General features: G+C 41.5%; 1 protein-coding gene across 3 annotated transcripts in view; it reads left to right on the top strand.

The window, feature by feature from the left end:
* The window catches only part of KBTBD11 (kelch repeat and BTB domain containing 11), a 39,572-nt gene extending 12,137 nt beyond the window's left edge, over positions 1 to 27,435 (top strand). For 2 of the 3 annotated variants that reach the window (XM_090033352.1, XM_090033345.1), the window contains one exon: positions 17,107 to 27,435. In XM_090033352.1, coding sequence (XP_089889478.1) covers positions 18,022 to 20,010 — 1,989 coding nt within the window. In that variant the 5' untranslated portion in view covers positions 17,107 to 18,021 and the 3' untranslated portion in view covers positions 20,011 to 27,435. The remainder of the gene's footprint in view (positions 1 to 17,106) is intronic. The other variant, XM_090033360.1, reaches the window with a different exon arrangement.
* Positions 27,436 to 27,808: the final 373 nt, after the last annotated feature.

The following is a 27,808-nucleotide window of genomic DNA, read 5'->3' on the forward strand; positions in this document are numbered from 1 at the left end:
TTATTCGTTTTTGGAAGGAAGGATATAGGCACTGATCTTACGAACATTCAGGGCTATTAGCCCTGCAAAGAAGAACATGCCTGTTGGTAAAGAAGAGCAAGTTACCTGTGAGGTGGAGGGGTGAAGGACCATTCTCTTGGCTAGCTTGAAATGATGCTTTGCCCAGGGTGTTTGCTTCAGGTGGTTTTCCACTCAGTGTGCTGTTCTTTTTGTGAAGCACATTGAGAGGTGCCTTACTTTCCCTCTGGGGAGCCAGCATTTTATTTTCAGTAAGTTACCCCCTGCCATTCATTTTTGCAGGCAGTGCCGGAGTTTAGTTGCCACAATCATGATTTTGGTAGGTTCCTGGGACATACTTTCAAAGTCAGGCAGTGCAGTGTTCGGCATTCCAGAACCAAACTGTTTTCGGATCTGGCTCAAAGTCACTAGATCGGTAATAGAAAACTTGAGTTACTTTGTGCACATAATTATAACCTGGAGAGTATTCTTAGTACCGGAGATCTCCTATTTGAAAAACACCTATGCAAAATATAGCAGAACTAACCTGAGTTATATCTCTTTCCTTCTCCAATAACAGTTATGGACTGTTTTTCTTGGCCTCAATGAATTAGTTCGTGTGTAAACCAGTGAGTCACTTCAGTGTCTCATAAAGGAAAAAACAAATTTCTTTCTAAGTTTCAGATCCAGAATTTGGCTGAAAAAGGTGCTGCAGCTTACTTATTTACAGATGGCATGGAAATCAAATAAATAAAAATAGTGGTCACTAGGTTCAATAAATACAAAGCATACGAGAATGAGAAGAACAACATACTTTAATCATAGAGCCATGTATAATCTCTGCAGAACCTAACAGCTAATTAGCTGAGAGACCACCTCTAAACAATCAGTCTACTCTAAATTAGGGAGTATCTTTCATTTCTAACTTTTATTTTTACATCTTCCTTCTTAACAATACATACAAAAGTCAATTAACACTAAAAATCAGTTAACACCCATACATGGAAGTTACTAGCACTTCACTCTGGTGAGTTTTCACCTTCTCTTTCCCATTTGTCCTCTTCTGCAGTTTTTTTTAACAAGTTGCTGTGGGCACCTACACATGTGCCTGACGCCTGCTCAGGCATGTTCTAATTAGAATGCATTAGAACAGATTCGAGTAATTGATTAGTTGAGTCTGCTGGAGCATTCCAATTAGAACGCTTCAGTAGCCTCAGAGTTGCATGTATTCAGCATCCTCATGTTTCAAAATGGCATCGGGGCACTTTAACTAAAGCTCATCATCCCTACCCCCATCTTGAAGTGTGGGACACTGAATACATGAGACACTGTGGGTGTTTTAATTGGAGCAGCTCCCAAGAGGCCTGACTGCCTCCCCACCCCCCATGTAAAGATGCTCTGTGAGTTTTTCAGGAGGTTTCACTTTCTTCTCAGACTAAGGTATCGGATCCAGTTTCTGATTTGTTTGGTGGGAAGCTTTCCCTTCAAGTCTTGATAGACTTGAGTACTAATACTGGGATTTGATTGACTTGCACTTTTGAACCCGTGCTTTGGCGTGTAGTACAATGTTCAATTACAGACCACCGACTTCTTTTTTCTGAATAATGATACTTGCATTCATATCTGTAAGTGGATTTCTTCCTACAAGGATATGGTTATTCTTGTGTTCTGGAACAGTTGGTTTCTTCCTAAAAAGACTGTCCAGATTTGCGTTGTCATGGCCAAGATGATCACCAGGAGGCACGAATGTTGTGTCTTCTTGTACTGCCAAGCACACATTTTAACCAGATATAGTTTCTCACAAGGTGTCAGACCCAAAATTATTGTCTACAAGGAACAGGGGGTTTTCTACTTTATCATTATAATGGGTGTTAGCAATGCAGCTCCCTTTCATTGGTATATTTGTTAATTAATAACCAGTTATTTTGAAGTTTGTTGGACCCACTTTTGTTCTCCATCTTAATATTCATGCTCTAGTAAAATATTAAACTGAGTTCCAGTAATCAATTTAAATAAATGCACTGTTCCTTGCACTTCCACTGGAAAAATCAAGTCCCTGTCATTGATTTTTTTTTTTTTTCTTCCCCCTTGGGTCTACCCTATCTATAAGCAATTTCTTTTCTAGTATGCACTTGAGGTGTATGTGTTTGGGATCTGCAGCAGCTGGCAAAATGATTCCTCTTGTTAAAAGGGAGCTTTCCAAATGCAGCACAACATTTGGGCCATGTTGTCTTCCACACTTGCTGTCTGACTTATTTATTCTTCTTGCCAATGAAACACTCCACCCTGCAATATGACGTTTTCTGGCCACATTCTTTCACGTTCACTGCATTTGGTGCAGTCAGTTCTGGGTCCTAGTCCTTCACAGTTTCTTCTGCACATTTGGATAGTCTTTTCTAGGGACAAGTCTCCCTCATTCAGTAGCCCTTCTTGTAATACAGTGTCTGCAATGCCACAAATAAACCTATAGCTAATCAGAGATTTGAGATAGTAAAAGCTGTGCTTTGGGGAATTTGACACACTCTTAGTTCAATAACATAGTTTCTCCTGTTGTTTTTCCAGACAGAAAAAAAATCAATTAGTGTCGTTCAGGAATCTCATTCTTTTTGGCATGTAGCACTTCTCAAATTTAGACAGTATCACAATTTCATATTTTGATTCTTTTCAAAAGTAAAAGCATTATAAACCACTAGGGTCTTCCCCCTCCCCCCGGCATGCAAGAAGTGAGATGCTTTGATTTTGTCAATTTGCTGCATCTGTGACTGCAAGGTACCACTCAGACCCTTCTCTGAATGCCCTCCTATTCTTTGCTATATTGCCCAGCATAAAAAGGGCAGGTGAAGATTGTAATATTTTCATGACTAATTGTCCTTTTACTTACAGCTATAACGGTGAAGGGAGATCATTTTTAGAAGCCCTTGTCCTTCCACATGGCTGTGTTGTTCTACTTGCTCTGAGTTTCTTTTGAGTTACTTCTCATTCACTGTTTCTGATACTAAGGTCTGGTCATTAGGTTCAGCAACTATAGGCATACAAGAATAAGAAGAACAAACCTCAATCATGGAGCAATGTACAACTTCTGAAAACTCTTAAGAACTATCTTCCAATTACAAACTTCCTTTAAATTAGGGAGTGTCTCAGTTGCTTGCGGAGGGTTCAGGATTGAGAGAGTATGGTTGGGGGTAGAAAGGTAAGAAAGGTTTATTGACTTAACAAAAAAACAGCTATGCATAATAACAAGACAAACGATGACCGACTAGAATAATTCGTGTCGGCAACTTATTGGCAATCCCCTCTAATGCCCGATGTACAACAAGTTTCTCTTTCCACAAAGCTCAGCGAAGTCGGGCGTCCCCGATCAGTGCTGTCTGAGAGTTACCAGGAAAGACCCTGGTATTCAGTCCTTGGGCTCCTTGAGATCCACGTGCTCACTGATCCCAGTCAACAGCTAACTAATCCTTTTCATAGAGCTGTATCTTCCTTCAGAATGATCTCCGTATGTTTTAGCCAATTTATAGCTTCTGAACGGTACTGATAACTTACAGCCACTCAGATTCTTTTTATTTCAATTGTCTTTAGACTGACCAATACAGTCTAAAGACAATTGCAGTACAAGCCTTGCATTCCTCTTGATAAGGTTAATTTTAACTATGCCACAGGGCCTTTCTACTTCAAGGCTTTGCAAAATTTACTAGGCTTTACTTTATACAAGGCCTTATTACATCTTAAACTTTAATTAGGCTCTTAGCAACAACATACAGCTTAATATCTAAAATACAGAAAAAACACTTGGTCTAATCTTCATAGAGCCTTCAGCAAGCACCTTTATCACACGGACTTAGTTTTCAGCTGTCACAAGGGAGTGTGTTTAAATTATAACTTTTCTTACTACATCATCCTCCCTCCCCCCCCCACCCCCAAAGCTCAGGATAGCACACACAAACAAGTTAAAAAAAAATAAAAACCCCAACAGATTAAATAATCAAACAATAATCAAACCATTCCCCAAGGAATATCAAAAGCTTAATTTAAACTGCTAAAAGCCTGCTTCTGAAAGATGGCCAGGTTCAAGCTCTTGTGAGCCTCAAGGAGGAGGAGGTTCCAGAGCTGAGGAGCAACAATTGAGAATGACTTCCCATGTGTTTTAGTCGAGCAGACTTGTCGCACACGGTACTTGCGGGAGGCTGTTCTTAGCTGACCTTAAGAATCTTGATGGAACATAAAGGAGGAGGGTAGTCCCATGGGTACATAGGATCCAGGCCATTTATAACTTTATAGGTTAAGCATCTTGAATTGTGCCAGGAAAGCTACTAGAAGCCAGTGCAGATTCTGGAGTACTGAAGTTATGGGCTTCTCATGAACCACCTGCATGTTCTGCACAAGCTGCATCTTCCTACCAGTTTGCAAGGGCAGCTCCATGTAAACCATACTGCAGTAATCTGGCCTTGTTCCAAAAGAATGGATGATGGTGGCCAGATCAGAAAGTGAAAGACAAGTTTTCAGATTTTGTACCAGATAGAGCTGGTGGAAGTTGCTCCTCGCCACTGCTTCAATCTGATAATCCAGGTATAGCAAGAGATTCAGGAGCACCCCGAAGCTGTAGATTCAGGAGCACTCGCTTTCAATTAGTTCATGCACATCTACTTCCCAGTGGTACCCAGGCACCGGGTAAGAACAGATACTGCATGATTGGGTTGGAGAAAAGGAGAGAGAGAGAGAGCTGCATGCCATCAGCATACTGGAGACACCTCATTCAGTCTCTGCATGATTTTGCCCAGGGGCCTCAGATGCACATTGAACAGAAGAGGTGACAAGTTGCAATCTTGGGAGACCCTATAGGAAAGGTCCCAAAAGGAGGACTTTGCACTCATACTTCATCACCTGCTGGGATTTTCTTTTCAGGAAACAAAATAACCAGTTGAAAATGTTCCCATTTATACCCACTAGGTTATGTAGATATGTTATCAACAGTTCATGGTCAACTGTATCAAAGGCCACTGAAATCTAATAGGATCAATAGGGTGCAATTTCTCAGGGGTGAAGAATATTGACCAAGGCCACAAACAGTTTGTATACTGTATTCAGAATGAAAGCAAGACTGACAGGTATCCAGGGACCCAATAGCATTCAAGTACACCTGTAGTTGTCAGCTGACCACCTGTTTAATGGCCTTCAGAGGCTGGAGTTGCCACTGTAGTTGGCTGAAGAGTCAATATCAAAAAATGTGGGTTTTTTTTGTGAAGAAACTGGGCAATCACAGACTTAAAAATACCGGCACCTTCCCTTCCCGGAGGGAAGTACTGATAGCCAGTAGTGGCCCCAGTCTCCTCAATCTGGTTTACATAAGCTAAGATGGGCAGAGGCCCAGTTCACAACTGGTAAACTGGATCATCATCCCCAAGCGCTTTCTCCAAAAACTGCCTCTGTATCAGTGGATGACAGCAATGGAAATCGGTCCATACAAAACCAACAACTGAGGTTTGCTGGCCCTGAAGCTAAACTCTGAAGTTGAATTGGTGGTTCCAGGCTAGGTTTAATGCAAATGATTTTTGTCTGCAAAGCAGGTGGCATATCACCACTTCATTCTCTGAATGCTTTTGTATTAGGAACAAAACCTGTCTTTTTAGCCTAAGTTCCTAGGCTAAATTTAGGAAAAGCGGGATTTTGTAGGTGTTCCTGCCAAAAATATATTTTTTTAGTAGCTTGACAGATTGTTTTTTGTCAAGCATTTCTCTTGAATTCTGGTACTTTTTCAGAGTTCTAGGTTCTGTAATCTGTGTACTCCTTTCTGGCTATTTTCTTTCTACAGATCCACCCAAGATAAAATCTCTCTTTCAATATAGAGGCGCTTTCAGGCTATGAACAAATGTACTTTTTGACTTAATGTGCTTAAAAGGAGATGCCACTGTGGATAGAAGCTGTTACAAAATATCCATTTTTGTCTGCAGTGATGCAAGTTACCTAATTTGTCCCAACTTTGAAACGAATGAAACAACAGTGTTACATTTGCAGTAGTTTTTGTACACTTGTTTTGTTACTGAATCCTGCAGAAGTAACATTATATTGCAGCAGGTCCTTTGATGCTGATACATTTTTTATCTCTGTCTACACTCTCAGTTCCATTAGGAATAATGCCTCCAGTAAAATATGGATATACTTTTAATAGAATTAGACAACAGTCCTAGAAAGCACAGTTGAGCCTTGTGTCTTGCTTGGTTTTCCAAAATTGCTCTTAATGCAGGTTTAAAAAATATAATTAAATGCTAGGCTGCTGATTTGCTTGGTGTTTTTTTTTTTTCTTCCTCTTTCACACATCTTAATTAACTATTTTGCTTGTATCATATTGACCTCAACATTACCAAAGTAGTTCTCAGATGATGTATCTACACTATAAAATATGTATCTACACTATAAAATGTTACCATGTTTGAACACTGCTGCAAACAATTATATTTGTTCTTACAATGTCCTTAGCAGGAAGTGTTGATCAGGAAGGACTTCCCTCATGTCAGCTACCCATGATAAAACTAAAAAATTGAGTATTTAGGCATAATTAGATGAAATACTGCTGTACATGGTTTGTGTTGGTCTAAAGGTATTCCCAGAATCTAATGGCCAGAAGTGACCTTATGTATCTGTAGTTCACTCTATCCATCCCTGTGTTGAGCCCAGTTACTTGCACTTGGCTAAGGAGTGGTATTCAACCTTATAGAGTCAAGACACCCCTCATTAGTTTCAAGGTACCCGTCAGAAAAGGTCAACTCTTTTCACTTATTTTTTTGTACATCAAAAAATAATAGAGCATTTCTGTTACAAAGATCTCAGAAAGACCACAACAGGTCAGAATGTTTTTAACACTATAGTTTCCTATTTGAAAGCTCTGAGTTTGTCTTGTGAATCACATGCATGTGTTGTATACCTAACATTGCTGACAGTGCAGAACAAAACACAGCATCATTAAAAGTATCTCATGGCACATCCAAGAGAGCTATAGCACCGTAGTTGAGAACCACTGGACTAAAGCAAAATTTCCGAAGTGGTATTGGTTGTTGATCTGAAGATCCCTAGATATGGAGAATCTACCACTTCCATTGGTAGTTTGTCCCAGGGGTTAACTATCCTCATTATAAAAAAAAAAAAAAAAATAATAGTTTACTTATTCACCTGGCTTCAGCTTCTACCAGGTTCTTTAAGGACCTTTCGCACTAGATTAAAAGACCCTTTGGTACTCAGCATTTTATCCATGTGATTTATACTTGCAAACTATAATCTGGTTACCTCTCAACATTCCTTTTCATAAGATAAAAATACTGAGCACCACTGTAAGGTATTTTCTCTAGTACTTAAATAATTTGCATAGGTCGTTTTCTGCATCCTCTCTAATATCATTTTTAAATATAGATACTAGGTGTCAGATACTGTTCTATCTGTTAAGTGCCTAAATGTGGTCCTATTCCATGCTGCTCATGACCCTGGAAAACAGTTATGCAAAAATGGGACGGCTGTTGCTACCACTTCTTATGAATTACTTTTATGGATAAGTTGATGACATGATACAAAAGTAGTCATGCTGATATTTTTTTCAGGAACTTGGTAAAAATAGGATCACTCTGTTGCACCTAAGTTCACTTGGGTGCCTCATTAGATCTGGCCTTAGAACCATACATCACTTCTTGCCTCTATCCATTACAACTCTATTTTTGCACCCAAGATTACATTAGCTCTTTTGGCCACAGCAACGTCTTGGGTACCTGTATTCAGTTTGTGTTCAGTATGGCTCCTATGACCTTATTATATTATGTTCAGCTTCATTTAAGCTAACATCATGTTTCTTAACTGTGTTCACACAAGGTAAAGTGCATCTGTGCATGCTTGAGTGATTATATTCTCTGACTGTTTATTTGCAATTAGAGGAGAGTTAAATGATTTCAAGTAAGAGGCACCTTAAAAGATTCAGTGTCCAATTGGCTCACAAGGTGCTTTGTATTTACTGTATGACAAAAATCACAGCCTAGTGCCTTTCCTGAGAATAATGTTTAAAAAATCCCAAGTGCAGAATTTTTGAGTAACATTCTGTTGGACAGTTTTTACATTTAAAATCATTAACGTTTCAGTTATGTGGGTGTGAGAGAGCTCCAAAGAAAAGTTATTCCTCCTTGGGTGCATCTTCATGTGTGCTTTAAAATGTGCAGTAGACTATTTTATTGTGCATTAAAGTGTCATGTAAAAACCTGTGACATTACACAAATGTGCAGTAAAATAGTCCACTGCATGTTAAGTGTCACTCAAAAAGCATGCAAATGTGGTAGTGTACATTGGTGAAGCCTAATGTGCATTAATTTAGTACCTCCCATTGGAGGTAGTACATTTAAAGAATATTAGAAAAGGTGCATGAATTCATCTGTGACATGCCCCCTAAGTACTTTTTGAAGAGTGCAAGTTATAAGGAACTCAGTCAAATATTTTCCTTTGTAAGAATGTTTGTCTCTAGTAATATAATAATTATGAAAACCTGCATTTTCTATTATTCACTAGGACTATACAATATCTTTTTGACTTTATAAAGCAGCCATAGGTGTGGAGTTTTTTTTTAATCATTAAGATGTGAACAGTATTTCAAATACAAAACAGATCTCTGCCATTGCCCCTTCTTTTTCCTCCTCTGAATTTCTGAAGAGCTGATAACCATATGTTCCATGTGTGGTCTTTAGTCAAGGAAGAATTTTCTATGAAAGTTTATTTTATTATTATTCAGGCTGTTCGCATAAAACTTGGAGTTATTAGATGGAAGAATTTGTACCTCCAGAAAGATTTCTAAGAATAATACAACATTTATGAGAGGTTATGAAGAAATTATATAAGCAACTTTAGAGTGGATATGAAACTGTAACTGTACCTAAGAAAAGATAATGAATTTCCATTATAATCCTAAATTTGACTACCCCTAACTTTCAAGGGAAAAAAGACCTCCCCTCCTCCTTCCTTAACTTCCTCATGTGCTCTGTCACTAGAGCAGATGTTCCCCCTAAAATTTTAAGGTTAATCAGCTAGACAATTACTAAGATAAATAACTTTTTTTCAAATTTTTGTTTGTTTGGAAACATTAACATTTGTGTCCACCTAATGTGAAGCAGTTCGAACAAAAACATCACATTTGTTTTACACATCCATTTTCAAGGAGCATCAGTGCACATAACGATTTTAATAAGTCTGAAGAGAAAATTTAGGAGTTACAAATTAGATGCTAGATTTTGAATTTCTGGAAGTGGATAAAGATTCTTGCAAATGCAATTTCTTTGGAAAGGCTTGCAGAAGTTAAGAGTCATGTAGAGAATATCTGAAAAGTTTATTACTTTGATGAGATGTGTAGAATGACATCCAAGCCATACTGGTACAGTTAATATAGATCATACTTTTCATGAAAAATGAGCAGCTGAGATGGAGAAGTACTGTAGCTTAGTAGCCTTTTGCCATCTGACTGTCTTCAGATTAGCACAGCTAGCTAATAGGGTTGTGCGAAGCTTCGGTTGCAGATTTCAATTTGGAGGAGATTTGGCCTGATTCAGTGGCTGATTCTCCAAACCCAAATCAAATCAGGTGAACCATTAGTTTCTGAGAATTGAATCGGAAGCCTCTGAATCTATTAGGAGAGATTTGGAGAGATTCGACGATTCAGACATAGAGCCTTATGAATTTTTTTTTTTTTTTTTTTTTTTTACATACCTCAACCTACCAGGCTGCTCATGAATGCTGAGATGGTGGGATGGATGGATCGTCCCACAGGAGCGCATGGGCGTCCCCAGTGCATTTGGTGCCCCCCCCGCACTCTGTGGCAGACCTGGAAGTAGACTGGAAGTGCTTTTGGTCCACTTCTGGGTCGGCCATCTCCTCCAAATCAAATCACAGAATGACAGAAAATTAGGAAGGGACCTCTGGAGATCATCTAGTCCAACCCCTGCTCAAAGCAGGATCACCCCCAACTAGATCAGCCTAGCCACGGCTTTGTCTAACTGGATCCTAAAAACCTTCAAAGATGGAGATTCCACTACCTCTGAACAACTGATTGACATCAGGGAAAATGGAAATTTACTAGCCAAATTTCAACAAAAAACCTTTGCATAATTGGTGGATGGGATTGAAAAATGAGTATCATGATTTAGTAAGCGCAGCCAATGATGCACTTCTTCCATTTGGATCTACGTATCTTTGTGAGGTATCTTTTTCAGCTATGACAGCCATTAAAACCAAGTATTGAAATAAACTGAACTTAGAACCAGACTTTCGAATCGCTGTATCACAAAGTGTTAAACCAAGATTTTCAAAAATAATGCAGCATATTCAATCACATTGCTCTCACTAAAAAAAGTATTATTAATAATAATGTATTTTTAGTGAGAGCAAACAGGCTTTTTGTACCGTTAATAAATAAACAATATTTTAAAAATAATTTTTATTTCATCTTTATCTCATCCTTTTTTAATTTCTATTTTTTGTGTATGTTTTATAATGTACATAATGTATTAGTACAGTAGTACATGTATATACTTTATAAATAAATATACATATATTGGGGGTGGGCGCTCAAAAATTTTTTACTGATAGGGGTGCACGATCAAAGAGGTTTAGAGACCACTGGCCTAGCCAGTCAGTCCCCAGCCTGTATCAGTGCATGGGATTTGTTACATCCTAAGATCATGACTTTGCACTTATTGAATCTCATGATATTTCTTTTGGTCCAGTCCTCCAATTTGTCTAGGTCACTCTGAATCCTAGCCCTACCATCCACTGTATCTACTACTCCCCCCAGCTTGGTGTCATCTCCAGACTTGCTGAGGGTGCACTCTATGCCATCTTTCAGCTTGTTGATGAAGATATTGAACAAAATAAGCCCTAGAACTGAGCCCTAGGGCACTCCACTTGATACCTAGACATCAAGCCATTGATCACTAACTTTTGAGCCCGATGATCCAGCCAGTTTTCAGTCCAGCTCACAGCCCCTTCATCCAGCCCATACTTCCTTAGCTTGCTTGCAAGAATGTTGTGGGAGACTGTAGCGGGAGTCTTGCTTAAGTCAAGATATTTCATGTCCAATGTTTGTTCTCTCTGCATCTACAGAGCTAGTCATCTCCTCACAGAAGGCAATCAGGTTGGTCAGGCCCTTGATGAATCCGCACTGACTGTTCCTAATTGCCGCCTTCTCCCCCAAGTGTTTAGAAATGGGTTCCTTGAGGACCTTCTCCATGATTTTTCCAGGGACCAAAGTGAGACTGGCTGTCTATAATTCCCTGGATCTCCTTTCTTCTGTTTTTTAAAGATGGGCATTATATTTGCACTTTTCCAGTTGTCCAGGACCTGTCCTAATCACCACTGCCCCGGCAGTCCTCTCTCCTTAGTCTTGGAGATCTCTCCATTATAGAAGCAATGAACTCCTCATGACAGAGGATGCTTCAGAGCCTTGCCACCTCTTGCCTGATCCCTGAGGGACACCACCAAGAGGCACCATTTACATCACAGGTACTCCCCCACCTAGCTGTCTCTGGAAGAAAACTGCAAGCCACAGTCTCCAGAGCACCAAACTAGGACCTGGGTGGAAGCCTTAATGGTGAGTGGACCTGCCTGGGCAGACACCTCACTGGTGCAAGCAGAGAAAGAGCTGGGAGTGGCAGTAGCTCTGGGATTTTGACATCCTCCAACAGTTTCTCTGGGTCTCCTAATCTGCTGGCCATCTCTCTTTTCTCGCCCCTCTTTCCAAGCAGACCTTCCCTAGCAAACTCCCCTGTAAGCTAGCCTGTTCACTGCTCCTTGGTCCCAAAAGGTTCCCTTTTCCCTGCTAACCTGGTTGTGCTCACCAAGGTTAGAGTGAAGGAAAGCAGGAGAGATTTCCAGGCAAACTTGCTAGTGAAGTATCCCTTGCTCTGGACTCTAGTCAAACAGGGGGCTTAAGTATTGGCCAAACTGGTGAGCTTTAGCTGCTTACACTAAATATATGTAGGTTAGTTACTCTTAATTAAATCTCTTTGCCCTTGATTACTAACATGTTATTTTTTGGTTAGAATGATGTGGATTAGTTCCCCCCCACCAGCAGTTTATCTGTTGGCTATTCCCAGCCTTGTTCATTCTAGTTTTATTAAAGAAATGCAAAGAGTGTATTTTCTCCTGATCAGACCAGTTGGGATGATCCATGGTCTCCAAATGGCCAGTATCTAACTGCCAAATAGCTCCCATATTCCAGGGAAATTCTTTGCAGGGGCTTAAGCTGGCACAGCTAGATATATCAACCTCTTTCTGCTCCTCACCCTGGCATTAGCAATAAAGAATGGAGTAATAGCTTATGTATGCCCTCAGTGTACAGCTGGTTTATGGTTCTTTAAGGACTAGCATTATTTCATGTAAATTAGATTGGCTTATGTAGATTAAGGGCTGCACTAACTTATTCGGCATGGGTGAAAGTAGATTGTTTGCTTTCACACATTGTTTGTGACCTAGAGAGCCAGACCTGGTTCCATGGTTAATACTCCTACACATTTATGTTTGGTACAGGGTCAAAGTTAAGCACAGTACACACACACATGCGCATGGGAGAGAGAGAAACTAGAGTAAAAAAATAATTGGAAACATGCCTCTAACTGGATGTTAAGAAAGGGTAGCTGGGTGACTTCACACCAAGGAGATATTACCTCTAGCTTGTCACTATGGTCACCTTTCTCTGTCAGGAAAAAAACCAAAAAACGCTGCTTATTGTCTGTGTTTCTTTACTCAAGCTGTGTTTCTCAGCTTGCTAAATCAGGGGCACATGTCCAGGACATTGCAAGTGTGTCACTGCCAAGTCTGCAGCTATAGCTCATGTTTGTTGGCAGATCCTGTGTCCATTAAAATGCTATCATTACATCACCCCAGACCAAACCCATGATGATAAAAATTGGGTTGAGTCCATTTAATAAAGCTTCTATATCAGAGTCTGCAGTCTACTAATGATCCAGGCCTATTGTTGTTGGCAAGAAATGCTAATGATGCATGCTTCCCATTTGTTAAAATCCTATTTGATTGAAGCCAGCCTGTCAGGACAGGAGTATAAGTACTTTAAAAAATGAGAGTTATGAATTTTCTCTGCTATTAATTCTGTAATTCTTGACCATTTTGTTGCAACACTAATACATCCTCTTTCACTAATATATATTTGACATAATATGGATGTTTGATTCTAAATGCTAGAAGTGAAGGAAGGAACTCAGTATTATATTCCATCAATTGTTTCTCAGCTTCTTCCTGTTTCATGTTTAACCTGTGACCTTCATACTTGAGATCCATCATGTTCTCTTGATATTGGCAAGTTTCCATAGCTTCCCTAAATTGTTTCTCATAATTATTTTTATATGATGTCAGTGCTTGGTTTTTAAGTAGACCAAGCCATATTTCCACTGAGATGGCAACACTAGAAGCACCAGTTTGTGATCTACCAAATTCAACTTTGGTAGATATTGAGAGTTTAATGTCTTTCTGCTGTGCCCTTTGCAACGTAAAATGTATACTGTTTTCACTAAAGTCCTTCTTAGAGTCAGTACACATTTCAAAGTACTAATGGCAATTGGATAGAGTCTTCTTCTTCTGTTCAGGTATGGAGGAGCTGGGAAATCCTATATCAATTTAGCAGCTCAAGATTTTAACTTCATACTGTTTATTAGGACAACCTGAAGTGCATCCTTTTTCTAAATAGGTTTCAGTACTGAGTTCAACTTCGAAGCTAAAAACATGGGTAGATATGTGAAAAGTTTTGGGTTATTGTTCCTAAGCAGGGTATCATCTATTTCATGCTGTTTTCATGCTCCGAGTAAATGTAGGAATTTTTAGCCACTTGAACACAATATTTCGAGCTTTTTCTTGTATTTTTAATTTTTTTCCCCATAGGTAGATAATTTTAACTATTGTTTTCTCATTGCTGTCATTTTATATAATCATGAATGTAATGTTGATTACATTCTTTTAATTCTTCCTTTAATTTTTCTTTTATTTCTTCAACATAAACACCCAGTAGCAGATCTCTTGAGAGCACTGACTGCAGGGAGTACAGCTCCCTGCTCTAACTCATGGTGCTTTGTAGGAATCGATCCCCTGGACCCAACTTATGTTTGCTGTTGGTTCCCAGGGGTTGGGGGATTAAAGCAGTTTGCAGCAGCTGTGAGTCTGCAGCCACCCTCCCCTAGCCCCACCTCTATCCCTTCCCTGCGCCAGCGCTGTCATCAGAATAGGAGGGGAAAGAAGCAGAAGGAGCTCAGTCTAGGGGCTGCCTAGCCTGTGTTAGAGGTGGGGAGGGGGCTGGGGCTCCAGTCCACCCACCTCACACTCCAGCACAGGCTGGGCATCCCCCAGGTGGAATTCCCTCCACTCTCTTCTACCTCTCCCATTATAAAAACAGAACCAGGATCAGGGCTGGGCTGCATCAGCTCAGCCCTGTTCCCAGTGCACACTGACACAAGTTAATGAAGGTGCTTTGCTTTGGGGCACCTTGATCTGAAACCTCATGTAATGAGGGTTCAGATTGTCATGGGACTGGGCCCTTTTCAGGTGCTCTGCAGCTGTGCCCTTCTGTAAGAGTGCTTCAGGGGCCTGATTGCATGACAAAACATCCCTTGTGTCAGCTCCCTGAGTGTGAATCTATCCCGAGGTGATGAATCCGTTGAGATTAAAACTTGATTCATTTCCTTTTGCTGAGAATGAATGTAGGCCATGAAGAGAAGGTAGGAAGAGCTGGTCACAAAGGCAGGGTGTCTGGGGTCCTTGGAAGTATCTGCTATTGAAAACTATAGACACAGTTCATCCTCAAGGTATTAAGACTCATGGGGCACGTCCAGATAACCATGGACATTTGTTTCCCCAGGGACAAGTAGCAGTGGCACACCTTGTTCCCAGGGAATGCCTATGCCATGCATGATCTGGCATGTGGCAGGTTACCCCAGGTGGGGCAGGGGAAGCTGTGGTCAGCAACTGTGCTGGCCCCAGCAGTTTTACCTGGAGCTTGCATGCCTCTTGTGGCTGCAGCCATGGCACAAAGCCTGGCTGGCAGCTGGAGTTTGACTCTGGCCAGCCAGGCTCCAGTTTTGGGCAGTGCACACTGCTGCCACATGTGCCACCCCTTTTTTTTGGCATTGGCATGGGATCTCCTGGGGTCAAAAAACTCCCCTGCTTTATGAAGTAACACATCTGTGCCAGTCTGGATGCACTCATGGAGTCTTAGCAACTCAAGTGCTTACCCAAGCCCTAATGTACATGGCACATTAAAAAAGATGGTAAAACAAGGGCTGGTATGATGGCACTCAGGGACCCCATGACAAGCCAGAATTTACAGTATGTATCAAACACAAAGTCTGTCATCACTTAAGACACTTGATCTGTATGCTATATGATAAAAATTTGCCAAAACTTTCCTGGCAAATCCAAGGGCTTAGCCTTTTAGAAAATTTTGACAGAACAGTCTGTGGTCTTTGGCATTTTTAAAATGTCCGTTACAAAGCTTACTCTAGAATGAAGCTGACAATCAGGATTTTCAGGAAACCCTCAAACAGAAGCTATATATATATCCTCCTGGGTTCAATATGATATTTTAAGTGGAAAATAGCTACTCTGTAAATTTAGGAATATGAAGACTGAAAAAGATATTCATTATATTAGATGCCCTATATGTCTTGAATGTGTCACTGTGTTTTACATGTATACCTCCATGTCACCTCTTCAGAATACTGAAAACCTAAGAAGCTGCAGCAATCCAGTGCCTCCTCCACTGGCTGTTACTGCTCTTAAGATTTGCCATGCATGGAAGAGAGTCATTGCAATATAGGACTGGCACAGTCCAAGCTACAAAGAGTGCAGTGGGTCCTCTGGTAATACTCAGGAGACTGAAGGAGTGTACATAATATCTGGCTAAGCAGGCAGGAGATCAAAAGACCCATTGCTCTATTTCCAGGGACCTACGGATCAGTAGGAGAAAACACATTGTGTTTCCTGGTGGTTCAAATATTCACAAAAAATGAGCCCACTATTCATATACCATCCTTCTAAAAGGAACCAAATGCCCTAAAAATCCTCAGTGAAGATTTTGCAGACTAGAAACTCAGTTTTCAAGTCCTTACAAATAATCATTCATGTCTGTATCCATACAAGTTATCTCACTGAAGTGAGGAATGTTAGTTGGGGCTTGCAGGTTTCAACTCTACATTTGGGGCTTCTAGATAAAGCTGTGTTTGAGTAAAAAAAACTTCAAGAGAGCATCTTTAGAAAGTTTCATTTAAAAACATGTTTTTGAACTCATAGCTGTAAAATTCCTAAGTTAGCTTAACACTTAATAAATTTTCTCTCTCAAGAGAACATGTGAAATATTTTAGGCAGAAATTGGTATTTTTGATGAAAGTAGAAAGTGGGTCACATTGCAGTGGCAATGGAGAATGAATTAACTTTAGCTATGGGGTCACTATTGCAAATGAATATATTATTAAATGTATTTGGAAAACTTATTAATATGCTCTTACCATTCATCAGAATTTAAACTCACCACCATGTAAAAATGTTATTAAAATTCTAAATTGTAAAGAACAGAAGGATAATCTCCAGTCTACAGCACTTCTACTGTAATCTGGAAAACTAATATGAGTTTCACCTATGGTCCAAAGACTTCAATTTTCTAGTAAATCCTCAAGAATTGACCAAACTTCAGGTGCAGATCTGTATTTTCTGAATTTTTACCAGATTCTTATTCTTTATGAACAGAAGCCATGAGCATTTCCCAGCTGGGTCAGACTAGGACACTTCATGTATTATTACATCAAGATAATGCACTGCACAGTTAATCCATGTCATACTAGTTAATAACTTTTTTTACATGGTATCAAGTAATCCTCCAGTATGCTTTTTCTTTGAAAAAAAAGATTGTGATTTTCATTAACATTATTTTGGTCAATTCCAGAATAAATTTTCAGGACACAGTTTCCCTCATTAAAGGAAAATGTTATGAGAGTTCAGCTTTCCCCAGGATAAGGCCTTGGGTGAAGAGATAAGGCAGTTAGACAGCGAACTGGTTTATTTTAAACTGACCAACTTTCTATCATTTCTTTTAAACAGGAGGAATAACAAATTTGTATAATCCTCTGTGAAACAGTGGACTGAAGAAACTACCTTGAAGTTCAAGTAAAGAAGTCTATACCTCCAGGGACATCTTCATTGATGGGGAATCTCATTCCAGAATTTATTGGTTATGCTAAAAGAACTGCATAAGGTGAATAAATATTGGATTTAACAGTATTTCAGATGATCCAATCTTAAATGACTCCATTCCCTTGGTACCCAGTCCAGTCTGTTGAATAATCAGTATAAAAGGATGCCGCATATCAGGTGGTGGGACAGCAATTGGCAAACTGAACTTTGATGCCTCTTTTGCTGCACTTTCCAAGGCAAGAAAAAGTCCCACCATGGTCTTTGGATCAAGTTTGAGGAACTGAGACAACACAATGAAATTTTCCAGCATGGGGGCCGTATTAACTGAATTGGGAGATGCAGGAATGATATGTGAATCTAGGCAAATCAAATGAAAGACACCTGTTAAAACGCAGTACTGTTTGACTCCCTAAAGCACACGTGCATCTTACTGAGGGTTGTGGGGGAAGAGGGGAAAGTGAGCTGAAAAAGACTAGTAAAAGATTAATTTGGGCCAGAAAAGAACCATAAACTTGTACTTACCCCAGGAAATAGGGCACTTGAATGCACAGTCAGTACGTGGAGCACCACCCAAAGGGACGATGGGAGGATAAGCTGCAGTGAGTAGATTCTGAGTACAGACATCCACTAGGGAGGGAGTCAAGGTCAATAGTTCAGCAGCAAGTGGCACAAAAGAGGCACCCAGGGCTGCAACCCGCGCCCAGATTGCCTGTGTGCCAGGAAGGGAAGTTGAGCAAGAAAGGCCCACAACGGCATTCAACCACAAAGATATACACAGAGGGGTGGGGGAGGGAAGAGCTGCATCTAGCACTGGCTGCAGCCATGGAGAGCTCAGTGCTGTCCTGTGTCCTCTACCCAGGTGATGGGAGCCTCGGCACGGAGGGGCTGCGTGGGCAGGTGGAGCAGCCGCAGCAGCAGCTAACAAGTGTGGGAACAGCTCCAGGGGAAGCACAGAGCAGCTACTGCAGCCACCTAGCTGGTCCCATGGAGGGCAGCACAGCAACCGCTGCTGCGGAAGAGGAGAAGAGCGGTGGTACCCAGCTGCCCCTGACGGCGCCTTGTGGCTTTAGCTCCTCCCTGTGCTTTAGTGCACCTGGAGGAGCAGACTCAGCACCACAACAGGAGCCTGGGGCTGCTGCTGCTGCCTCCCCATCACCTTCACCATCGCCACCATCCTCATCATCCTGCAGCCGTGTGGTGAAAAGCCAGTGGGAGATCAACAGTGCGGCATCTGAGTCAGAGGAGGAAGAGGAGAGCGAAGCAGGTGAGGGTGGGCCGTGCTGCCTGCGGCCTGGGGAGGAGCCGGACTTGGTGATCGAAGTGTGTGGGCGGCGGGTGCGGGCACACAAAGCGGTGCTGGCAGCCAAGAGTGACTATTTCCGTGCCCGCTCGTCACGGGATGTACTGCGACTCAAGGGCGTGAGCTACGGGGCGCTTCGCCTCCTGCTTGACTATGTGTACACAGCACGCATGGGTGGCATCCGCCATGACAACCTGGCTGAGGTGGTGAGTGGTGCCCGTGTGCTGCAGATGCCGTGTGCCCTGCACTGTGCTGCCGAAGCCATGCGTGCCCAGCTAAGCCTCCAAAACTGCTACCAGCTGCTCTGCCTGGCTAAGAAGCAGCGCCTGACGGAGCTGCGTGAAGCCACCTACCGCTTTATGAGTGACCACTACCTTGAGGTCCTGCGGGAGCCCAGTGTTTACGGCCGCCTCAGCGGTGCTGAGCGCGATCTCATCCTGCAGCGCCGCCTGGATGCCGGCCGGCCCTGCCTGCTGGTGGCCGAGGTGAGCGATGCATTGGAGAGGCCTGGTGGGGTGGGAAGCCGGCCACAGAGCCGTGAGAGCAGCCGGCCACAGAGCCCCTCTTCTGTGGTATCCCTGGAAGACAGTGGCGCACTCATCTATTGCTACCAGGAGGTGACAGGTGAATGGCGGGTACTGACACGCCTGCCTGATGAGGCCAATGCCAAGGGCTGTGCCATATGTGTGCTCCACAACTACCTCTTTGTGGCTGGGGGCCTGGCAGCAGCAGCGCCAGGTGAGCCACGCACTCGCCCCTCGGACAAGGTGTTCTGCTACAACCCTCTCACGGACAACTGGAGTCAGGTGCGCCCACTAGCCCAGCCCCGGGCACAGCTCAAGCTGCTGGCACTGGACGGCTACCTGTATGCTGTGGGTGGCGAGTGCCTCTTCACCGTGGAGCGCTATGACCCACGGGCTGACCGCTGGAGCACCGCTGCACCCCTGCCCAAGGGCGCCTTTGCTGTGGCCCACGAGGCCACCACATGCAATGGGGAGATCTATGTGTCAGGTGGCTCACTCTTCTACCGCCTGCTCAAGTATGACCCCAGGCGGGACGAGTGGCAGGAGTGCCCCTACAACAGCAGCCGCCGCCGCTCTGCTGACATGGTGGCCTTTAAGAACTTCATCTACCGCTTCGATGTGAGTGGCAGCCGCGGCGAGCAGGCTGGCAGCAGCAGCAGTGGAGGTGTCGAGGTCTTCCGCTACAACACGGTGGCTAAACGATGGAGCCAGTGCACCTCCCTGCGGCCCAGTGGTAGCAGTGCACTGCAGCCCTTCCGCTGTGCTGCACTGGGCCGCACCATCTACTGCATCAGCCGTGCTGGTGTCCTGCGCTTCAGCTTGGCAGCTGATGGTGAGGTGGAGTCGGACGGTGGCCTGCGGGGCAGCTTCGATGCGGAACTCCTCAAAGCACCCCAGGACAGCAAGGGCCTTCTGTTGCCCTTTGTACTGATGCTGCCAGATGGGGCGGACCGAGCTGGGGAGCAGGAGGGCACATCCATACCGTGAAGCTGGCTGTGGAGCAGGGCTGGCATCAGGAGCGGGCTCTGGGCTGTGCTCAGTAACATGGCACCGCTGTGTGGGGCCTCGAGGCATCTCCAGGGTGGCAGGACAAGGTGGTGCTGGGGTGGGCCCTTGGTGCAGCTACCCTTGGGGGAGTGCTGCCAGTGTATGAGCAAGCACAAGGTAAGATGGGGCACCCCATCTCTCACTGATCTAGAGCCATCCCATTCTGCACCAGGTGCTGCGCATACCCAGCCATGCGCATTAAGGGAGAAGGCTGCTAAAAAAGGATCATCTTTGGATAACACTTAATGCCAATTCTCAATCTTGGAAGAGAACTGTGTTTTGTTTTGTTTTTTCCCCCCTCCCATAGATATGAATCCCTGATAGTAGAGGCTTATCACAATAGTGCCAATCTCCTTTGTATGCCCTGTTGTGAAGAGTAGTTGCTTCCCTTTGTTTTCTCTTCTCTCTTGGATGAACAGTGCTGGCAATATAGCTTGAATGAATTCTGTTTACCTTTGGTGGTAAACTAAACATTTTTCCGTGTTAGAAAAGTATAGGGAGAACATCTGAATCGCAGCCTTTCATTTTTGTTTCTGGTTTTTTCCTTGGTGCAGTAGTTTCTTTAATGAAGACATGGCACAGTGTGGCCCCAGGAATTTCAACCACAATGAATAATTTAACAGAGACCAGACTTGGTCTTTAAGCAACACAAATGTCTGCCACATGTTCCTATTTGGAACAGAGAGGGGAAAAAAGTCATGTTACCTTTTAAAAGATAACATATTATTGCAGAAGCAAAGTTCTGTGGCAGGATGAAGAGGTGATTTCTGTAAATCCAATGTTTTTTTTATCACAAGTTTTAAATTATAACAAATATGAAGTAAAGATGTTTAAGCCGTGACAGGCTGTGTATGCCACTGTGTTCTGGAAAAATGTTTTGTAATTTACTTCTCTTTAATTAACTGTGAATCAAAGACAGTTAACCTAAAGCAAATGCAAATCCCTTGAAATCGACTAAAAACATTTAACTCCTTCATCTTATGTCCAGTATCCTGTGGCAAGATACTTTTTAGCACAGTAGAAGGCTATCATAGGAGGACAAGCTAAAGAAGGCATTTGCTACAAAGGCAAGCTATACTTATATATTAGCATGATGTTAATATTTCCCCATTTTTTAATTGCCAGATTGGTTAATTTATTTCAAGTTAATGATTGCTGTAATTACTAATATACTGGTCAATTACAGTACATGTCAGTATCATATATCGTTGTTTGGATTTTGAATCCCATGGAATTTTTTTTTTATGGAGCAGAATCTTGAGAATGGAAAAATGTGATAGACTTTTTGCCTGTTGGAAGTTGGAACATACTTTTTGTTACGTTATTCAGAACTAACAATGTAGACCACCTGGGCAGACATGCTATGTTAAAAAAAACACTAGCATTTATTTTCTATGTTTTATATATAGCCCTTCAGCACAGGGATAAGGCAAAACTTTGTAGCTTTACATTTAAGTCAATTTGAGAAACCATTTCCTAAAATAGACCAAGTGTTTTTAGTATTGGTAATTCAGCCTGGAATTGTCACTTGATTATGGAAAGGAATAGTTTATGAGTATTCATCTTCTAGAAGGGTACAGAAACTTTACATAAAGAACAGCAGGAGATGACTTTTCTCATGTTTGATTAAAATGTCCTGCTTTAAGCAGAATACCAAACAGTAAAATTCTTTGGTAGTTCTAAAGCAAGGCAACAGGTTCATCTATAGACAACTTCATTTTGACATAAAGAAAAAGAGTAGTTTACATTTTATAGGGTTGTGTTTTTATGTTTCTCTTTCATTTTTGTTCTGTTTTGTTCCTCACGCCCCATGGTTTTGCACAGTTGGTCTGATTTAGATGTTGTTTAGAAATTAGTAGTCCAAACAGAAAGCTTTCAGTGAAGCAGATCTCTCTTCCCCAAGTAAATATATGGGAAGTCTTGCCTTGAATAAGTACTCCAGGACTATGCTATATGCAGTTTAGCCTGGCTTGAGTACAGGTTGGTGGAGCGGGATTGAACACTGAAGTTAGAATTTCTTTTGTGTATTCACTCACATATTTGATACTTGACTTGCTGGTCAAGTCCTCATTTGGAAAAATGTCATTTGGAGTTTTTGCTCTTAATTAAATACCACTTTTTAAATAGTAGCAGAGTTGTGAACATTTAAAAAAAATGATTTATGTGTATGGGGACTGTTTTTCATCTAACTAGCAATCAGAGTGAATATTTAACATTCTGTGTGCAAACACTTAAGCAATTAAGTGAAGTAAAAGCTGTCTGTGTTTGCTGAATTGGGGCTTTAACCAGTATAGGGATCAGATGCATGTACTGATAGATCCCTTTTAGCTTTGATAGTACAGTTCCTGACTTATTTCAGACCTTATTTAGTACAGTGCCTGTACGACAGTTGTAGTGAAGAAGCTAACTGGTTTTATATTCTTTTTCTTTCAGTTTTAATGTGACAGCATTTCCTGAAAATGTCCTCACATTTGTGGGAAATCACTGTGACTTCCAGTCATAAAAATAATCCACAGGCTTTCCACAAAAGTTTGAAAATTACCTTTTTCCCCCAATAAAAATGTTTGTTGATGTAGTGTACTAGAAAACAAAAAGCCTTTACTAAACCAGTAATTAATAAGAGTAAATCAAAAGTGCTGCAAAAATAATTTTAAGGCATTTTTTGTTTTGCCATTACGTATGTTAGGAATGATCGCAGTGGGCTGGAAACTGCTTTTACTATTTACTCAGTGTAAGTGAGAGCAGAATCTGGTCTTCATTAGTAGAAGTAGTTGGGCAAGTAGAATTTCCTTTATACACTATTTGCATAATTGCAGCCAGATGATTGATTTCTCTGACATTTTCTAGCTGGTTTTCTATTCCATGGCCTCTGTTTTGTACTCTCTAAGCCTAAGCATGCCTACTGTGATTTCTCCCCTTTTTTCCCTAATTGTATGTTGAGTGACAGATTGAACAAGTCAGCTAAAGTGAAGATACACACCTTTCTAGGAAGCATTACCAGCAGATGTAAATCTACAAACCAGTTGCATTAAAAGGAACCTTTAATAGCTGTAATTCCATTTGTATGGATCTTGTTTATAGCTTAAAACTAATTCAAAGGAATTATTAGCAAAGGAATAACTGTTTTCTCAATCAATGTAAAAACCATGAAATAAAATGGCAGTGCTGTGGACCAAGGCTGTCCAACTTCTGGAAAGCCAAGAGGCTGCAGGCTCAGGGGCCACGCACTGAATGGGTAGAGTGGGCACCCTTCCCAGTGCGCCTCTGCTGTATGCACGGTGTGGGCAGCCTGGCTCCCTCCTTTCTTGGTTGCTCACACTGCACTGGCTGCCCAGCCCCTCTCCCCCCACCACCACATGCAGAGTAGCATGGGCAGCCCCCACTCCCATGGTACCAGCAGCCTGACTCTCCCCTGCTGCATGCGCAGCACCCACTTAGTGTGGATAGCCATACTTCTTTGCTTCATGTGCAGCTCAGGTGCTCCAGCCCTTTCCTAGCTCCTGGGGCAGGACCAGCTGCAGGGGAGGTGGAGGAATGGCAGCCAGTCAAGAGACCATGGACTATATGCCAATGTTTTAGGGGCCTCTTGTAGCCCACACACCACCAGTTGGACAGCCCTGCTGTGGACCATACCAGTTTAATAAGATTTATGCAGTAACAAATGTGAATTCCATGCAAAATGTAATCCCTTGTAAATAAATATCCGAGAATTTCAATTCCTAAAAAGACTAAATTATTCACATACAAGGTGTACCTCTCCTATGCTGTTTGGTTAGCTATCAACATGGTTGCTTTCAGTACCTCTGCTTATCTATTGTTTAGGAGTAGCTTTTTGCTTTTCTTGCTTTATGGCATCCGTTTATGTTCCCTGCTCTACAGATGCATTACATTTTATAAGTGCAGAGCTTAAGGTTGGCTTGTTCTATGTGTAGTGACACCTAGCATTTTTTTACTAGAATAAAAATCTGAATGGTTAGAGAGCTATATTTTTCCTAGTTTGAGCCTTTTGCAGGGATTTTGGTACAGTTGTAAAAGCTAAAAGGAGGAGGAAGAGGATAACCTGTGGTATGTTTAGAGTAACTGTAGTAAGAGTTGCTTAATAAATCAGTCTTTAAATGATTTATCTTGCAATTGTTCTGTGCACTGAACCTGCATTGGACTGAATAGGAGTTCTGTGTGTATTTTGAGGGAACAGCAAGGGCTTAAATCATTCTTTAGAAAAAAGTACCACTTAATTTAAATAGGTAAGTTTGGCCAAATACTGCTTTCAGGCAATTCACTGTAAACATGGAATAGTTCCACTAATTTCCACTTCTACAGCTTAAACCAGGATTTGGTATGCACACTCTCTAGGGATATTCTGCATTCATAACCTGTGCAGTCTCATTCTCTATTTGTTTTGGCTCCAAGAAATGGGAAGTGTTGGGATATATTTACTGGTGGAAAGTGCTCGAATATACTTACTAGAATTAGTACACTCTTTTGTATTTTAGAAGCTCTACAGAGCTTCCCAAGTTACTACCATATGCCCTGTAGGAAGGAGAAAAGGTAATAGCTTGATAGAAAAACAGCAAACTACTACATATTTAACCAAAAGCAAACTAAAATAATGGTAGATGGAAGGGGGCTAAAAGTAGTATTTTTAGCCAGAAATGAAAATACTGTCAATCTTGTTAAAATGCTTTACTAAACATAGTCTTATATGTGAAACTATGTTTAGGAAAGTATGTATATTTTTGTAAGTGAAGCACATCTCAAACAAATAGTGTTTTTCAATAAGCTAGTTTATTGCAGCAACTTGTGCTTTGCTTTTAAGTTTTAATGTTAGTGATGGATAAACACTAGGCAAATTTGTGAACGTTCAGTTAAACCATGTTGATGCTGCCACTTATCTGTCATAAATTAATTGATGCAATGCTTCAGACACTGTGCACAATTCAGGTGAATTACATGTGTAACTGATATATTAAACAGTTTGTTTTTAAATCAGGCAAAAAAAATCACTGTAAAGCTTTTTATGTACTCCAATTAATGCTGTAGTGGAATAAATACATATAAAAAAGAATATTCCCCCCTTAGGGTTTTGTGAGTAGTTGGTGTCCTTTCTTTACTTGCCACACAATTGCTACATTCTTAATATGTACATTTTGATTACATTTCTAGGTTATTGGTGGGTTTTGTCCAATGACTACCTCATATAAATGCATACGCAGTCCTGGGTGCAATCAGGAGTTCTCTTTCTTTCCAAGGGAATACCCTCATGACTCGGTCACAGTCATACTCTCTGGCCTGGTATATTATGCACTCCTTCCTACACAATGGCCAGAAGGAGGTATGATGAGTGTGATTTCAGACCCACCCTTCAAGTCTGAGGGATAGGATGCTTTCACCAAAGGTGTAAGGAAGGGATCAAGTCCAGGTTTCCCCATTTTCTAAACAAATGCTCTAACTACTAGTCTCTGTCACAAAAGATGGGTTTTGAGACTGCCATCACCATCTTAATTGCTTAAAAAAAGCAACTGCAACTGTATTTTGTGATGGTTCTGGTCCTGTGCTGTGTTAGGCATGACCTACTCAGAGGATGGGCCTATTCAGAGGCTTTTGGTGCCATTTTGCCCACTTCTGGAATCTCAGTAGACTTCAATGGGATATAGGTGCCCAGCTGTAGTTTTTGGGCACGCTCAAAAGCAAAACTCAGTAATTAAGATAACCTTCAGGTCAAACAGGGAAGAATCTAATGGCTACTGAATGTGTGTTGTGTTGTGTTTTGTTTTTTTTTATAGTCTTGGATTTCAGCATGTCAGGTTTGACCATTTTGTTTGCCAATGTTGGTTTTTTTGCATCTGGCCTAGAGTATGTTCATGCAATCCTCATTTTCCCAGGTACCCCAATTTGCAGACTACGCCAATTTAGACTTCCTTCCATTTACTTGATGGAATGTTGCCAGTGAAGGCCTGTGTAAATATGACTTACCTTTCTTGCCATTGTGCCCTTCTGCCACCCCCTGTATGTCACCACTGAATTTGGATCCTTAAGTACAAGGGAGTTTATTCTGATGTAACCCACTGAGGAGCCAAAATAAAGAAGTGTAACAAGAAAACCAACTAACCAGATGATACAAAAATGGGTAAGATTTAATTGATCATCCAGTTTGGATTTGCACTTCTTTCTGTTTCATGGCACTACTCACATGTCCCAGCTGGTGCAGCTAATCATGCCTTTGTTCTGACCATGAGCGCTGCCCCATGGTGGGTTTGGCCTGCGGACTGGCCCTATGTCACTCTTCCAGTCCATGGATCCAGAAGGTTAAACACCACTGGACTAGATCTTGGCAATTTCAGAGCTGCTATTAGAGGTATAAGGGCTCTGAGAAATAAGGTAATGAGTCTTAATGAGGTACAAAAAGGTTACTGCAAGTTGCTCTTGTAATTAGTGGGCATGTCTATACGTGCATCATGGTTTGGGCCTGCCAACACTACGTCACTGTAGCGATTAGCTGTGTCTCCGTAGCTCATTGGTATGGCGATGTAGCATCTTATGTAGATGCACCCAATCAGTATTTCATACATTGAAGTGAGTGAGTACATAGCCTTTTTTCAGTCTTTAAGCTATATAAAGCACTTGGAGTACAATGTATATTTTATACTGTCACAGTAAGAAATACATGTGCCAGGCCATCTTCAAGCATAAAAGGTGGCACCACTCCTGCCCTGAGGATTTTATCAACTAAAAAGAGACAAGGAAAGAAATGAACACATTTGGGGTGTGAAGGGTAAAGAATAATTATTACTATAATATTTACTTGTTAGTGTGACTGTATTTGGATCTTGGGGAAGCATTGGATTTGCAGCTGAATACAAGGTAGTAGCCTGTGGCCCAGTAAAGCTGCTAACCACAAGGCAGAATGATATATTAAAAGTAATATTGCAAGATGCTTAGGCAAGCATTTTCATGATAATGTGGTAGTGTGTCTGACATGACTCATTGTGTAAAAGGAACAAGATGCAGCCCACCAGCTGTCATTAGGAGATGAGCAGAAACAAGACCTTGGAGATGGTGAAGAAATCAGCAAGAAACCACAAGTGACCCAAAGAAGCCAAGGTCATGGTTTTAGGCATGCGCTTATAGCAAAAATACATGTAAATAAGTTAAATGCATAGGTAATTCCACGCTAATGAAATAAACAGTAAACAGAGGCGGAGCTTGAGATAGGAGGGAATATGGGTGGAACAAAGGTGGAGTAAATGTTAATGAGTATGAGCCAAGGCATAGAAATATGGAAAGAGCTAATGTTCGTAGCGGCTCCCTGGTTTGTTGGAGCTAGTCCGAAGCTGTCTTCATTTTGAATAAAGCTGTTGCTAGCAATGTGTGCCAGTGTTTTCTCTCTGAGCAATTGGATCATCGTCTCCCCAGTCGTTGGGCGCCACATGGAGTCGGGGACTAACATTAATATGTAACCGCTATTGTAGTAGAAACCTAATACTGGATCAAGGTTTTTTTTTGTTTTGCAGTGTGTAAGTGCTGAACAAAATGACAATCTACAATAGTGTTTTCAAATAAGTATTATAAAGGTGGCAGAAGAGTTATTCCTGTGTCATTACTCCAGTACGATAGGGCAAATTAGCACATGGATATTAAACGTATTGAAGGTTTGTCCAGAGCTTATCTGGTTGTGCTACAACAAACAAATAGTATTTAATATTCTCAGTGATTGAGCAGAAAATTAAGTGTGGTGGCT

The sequence above is a fragment of the Crocodylus siamensis genome, chromosome 1 (genome assembly GCF_052110815.1).
Source record: "Crocodylus siamensis isolate JL-2025a chromosome 1, ASM5211081v1, whole genome shotgun sequence".
Lineage (NCBI taxonomy): Eukaryota > Metazoa > Chordata > Crocodylia > Crocodylidae > Crocodylus > Crocodylus siamensis.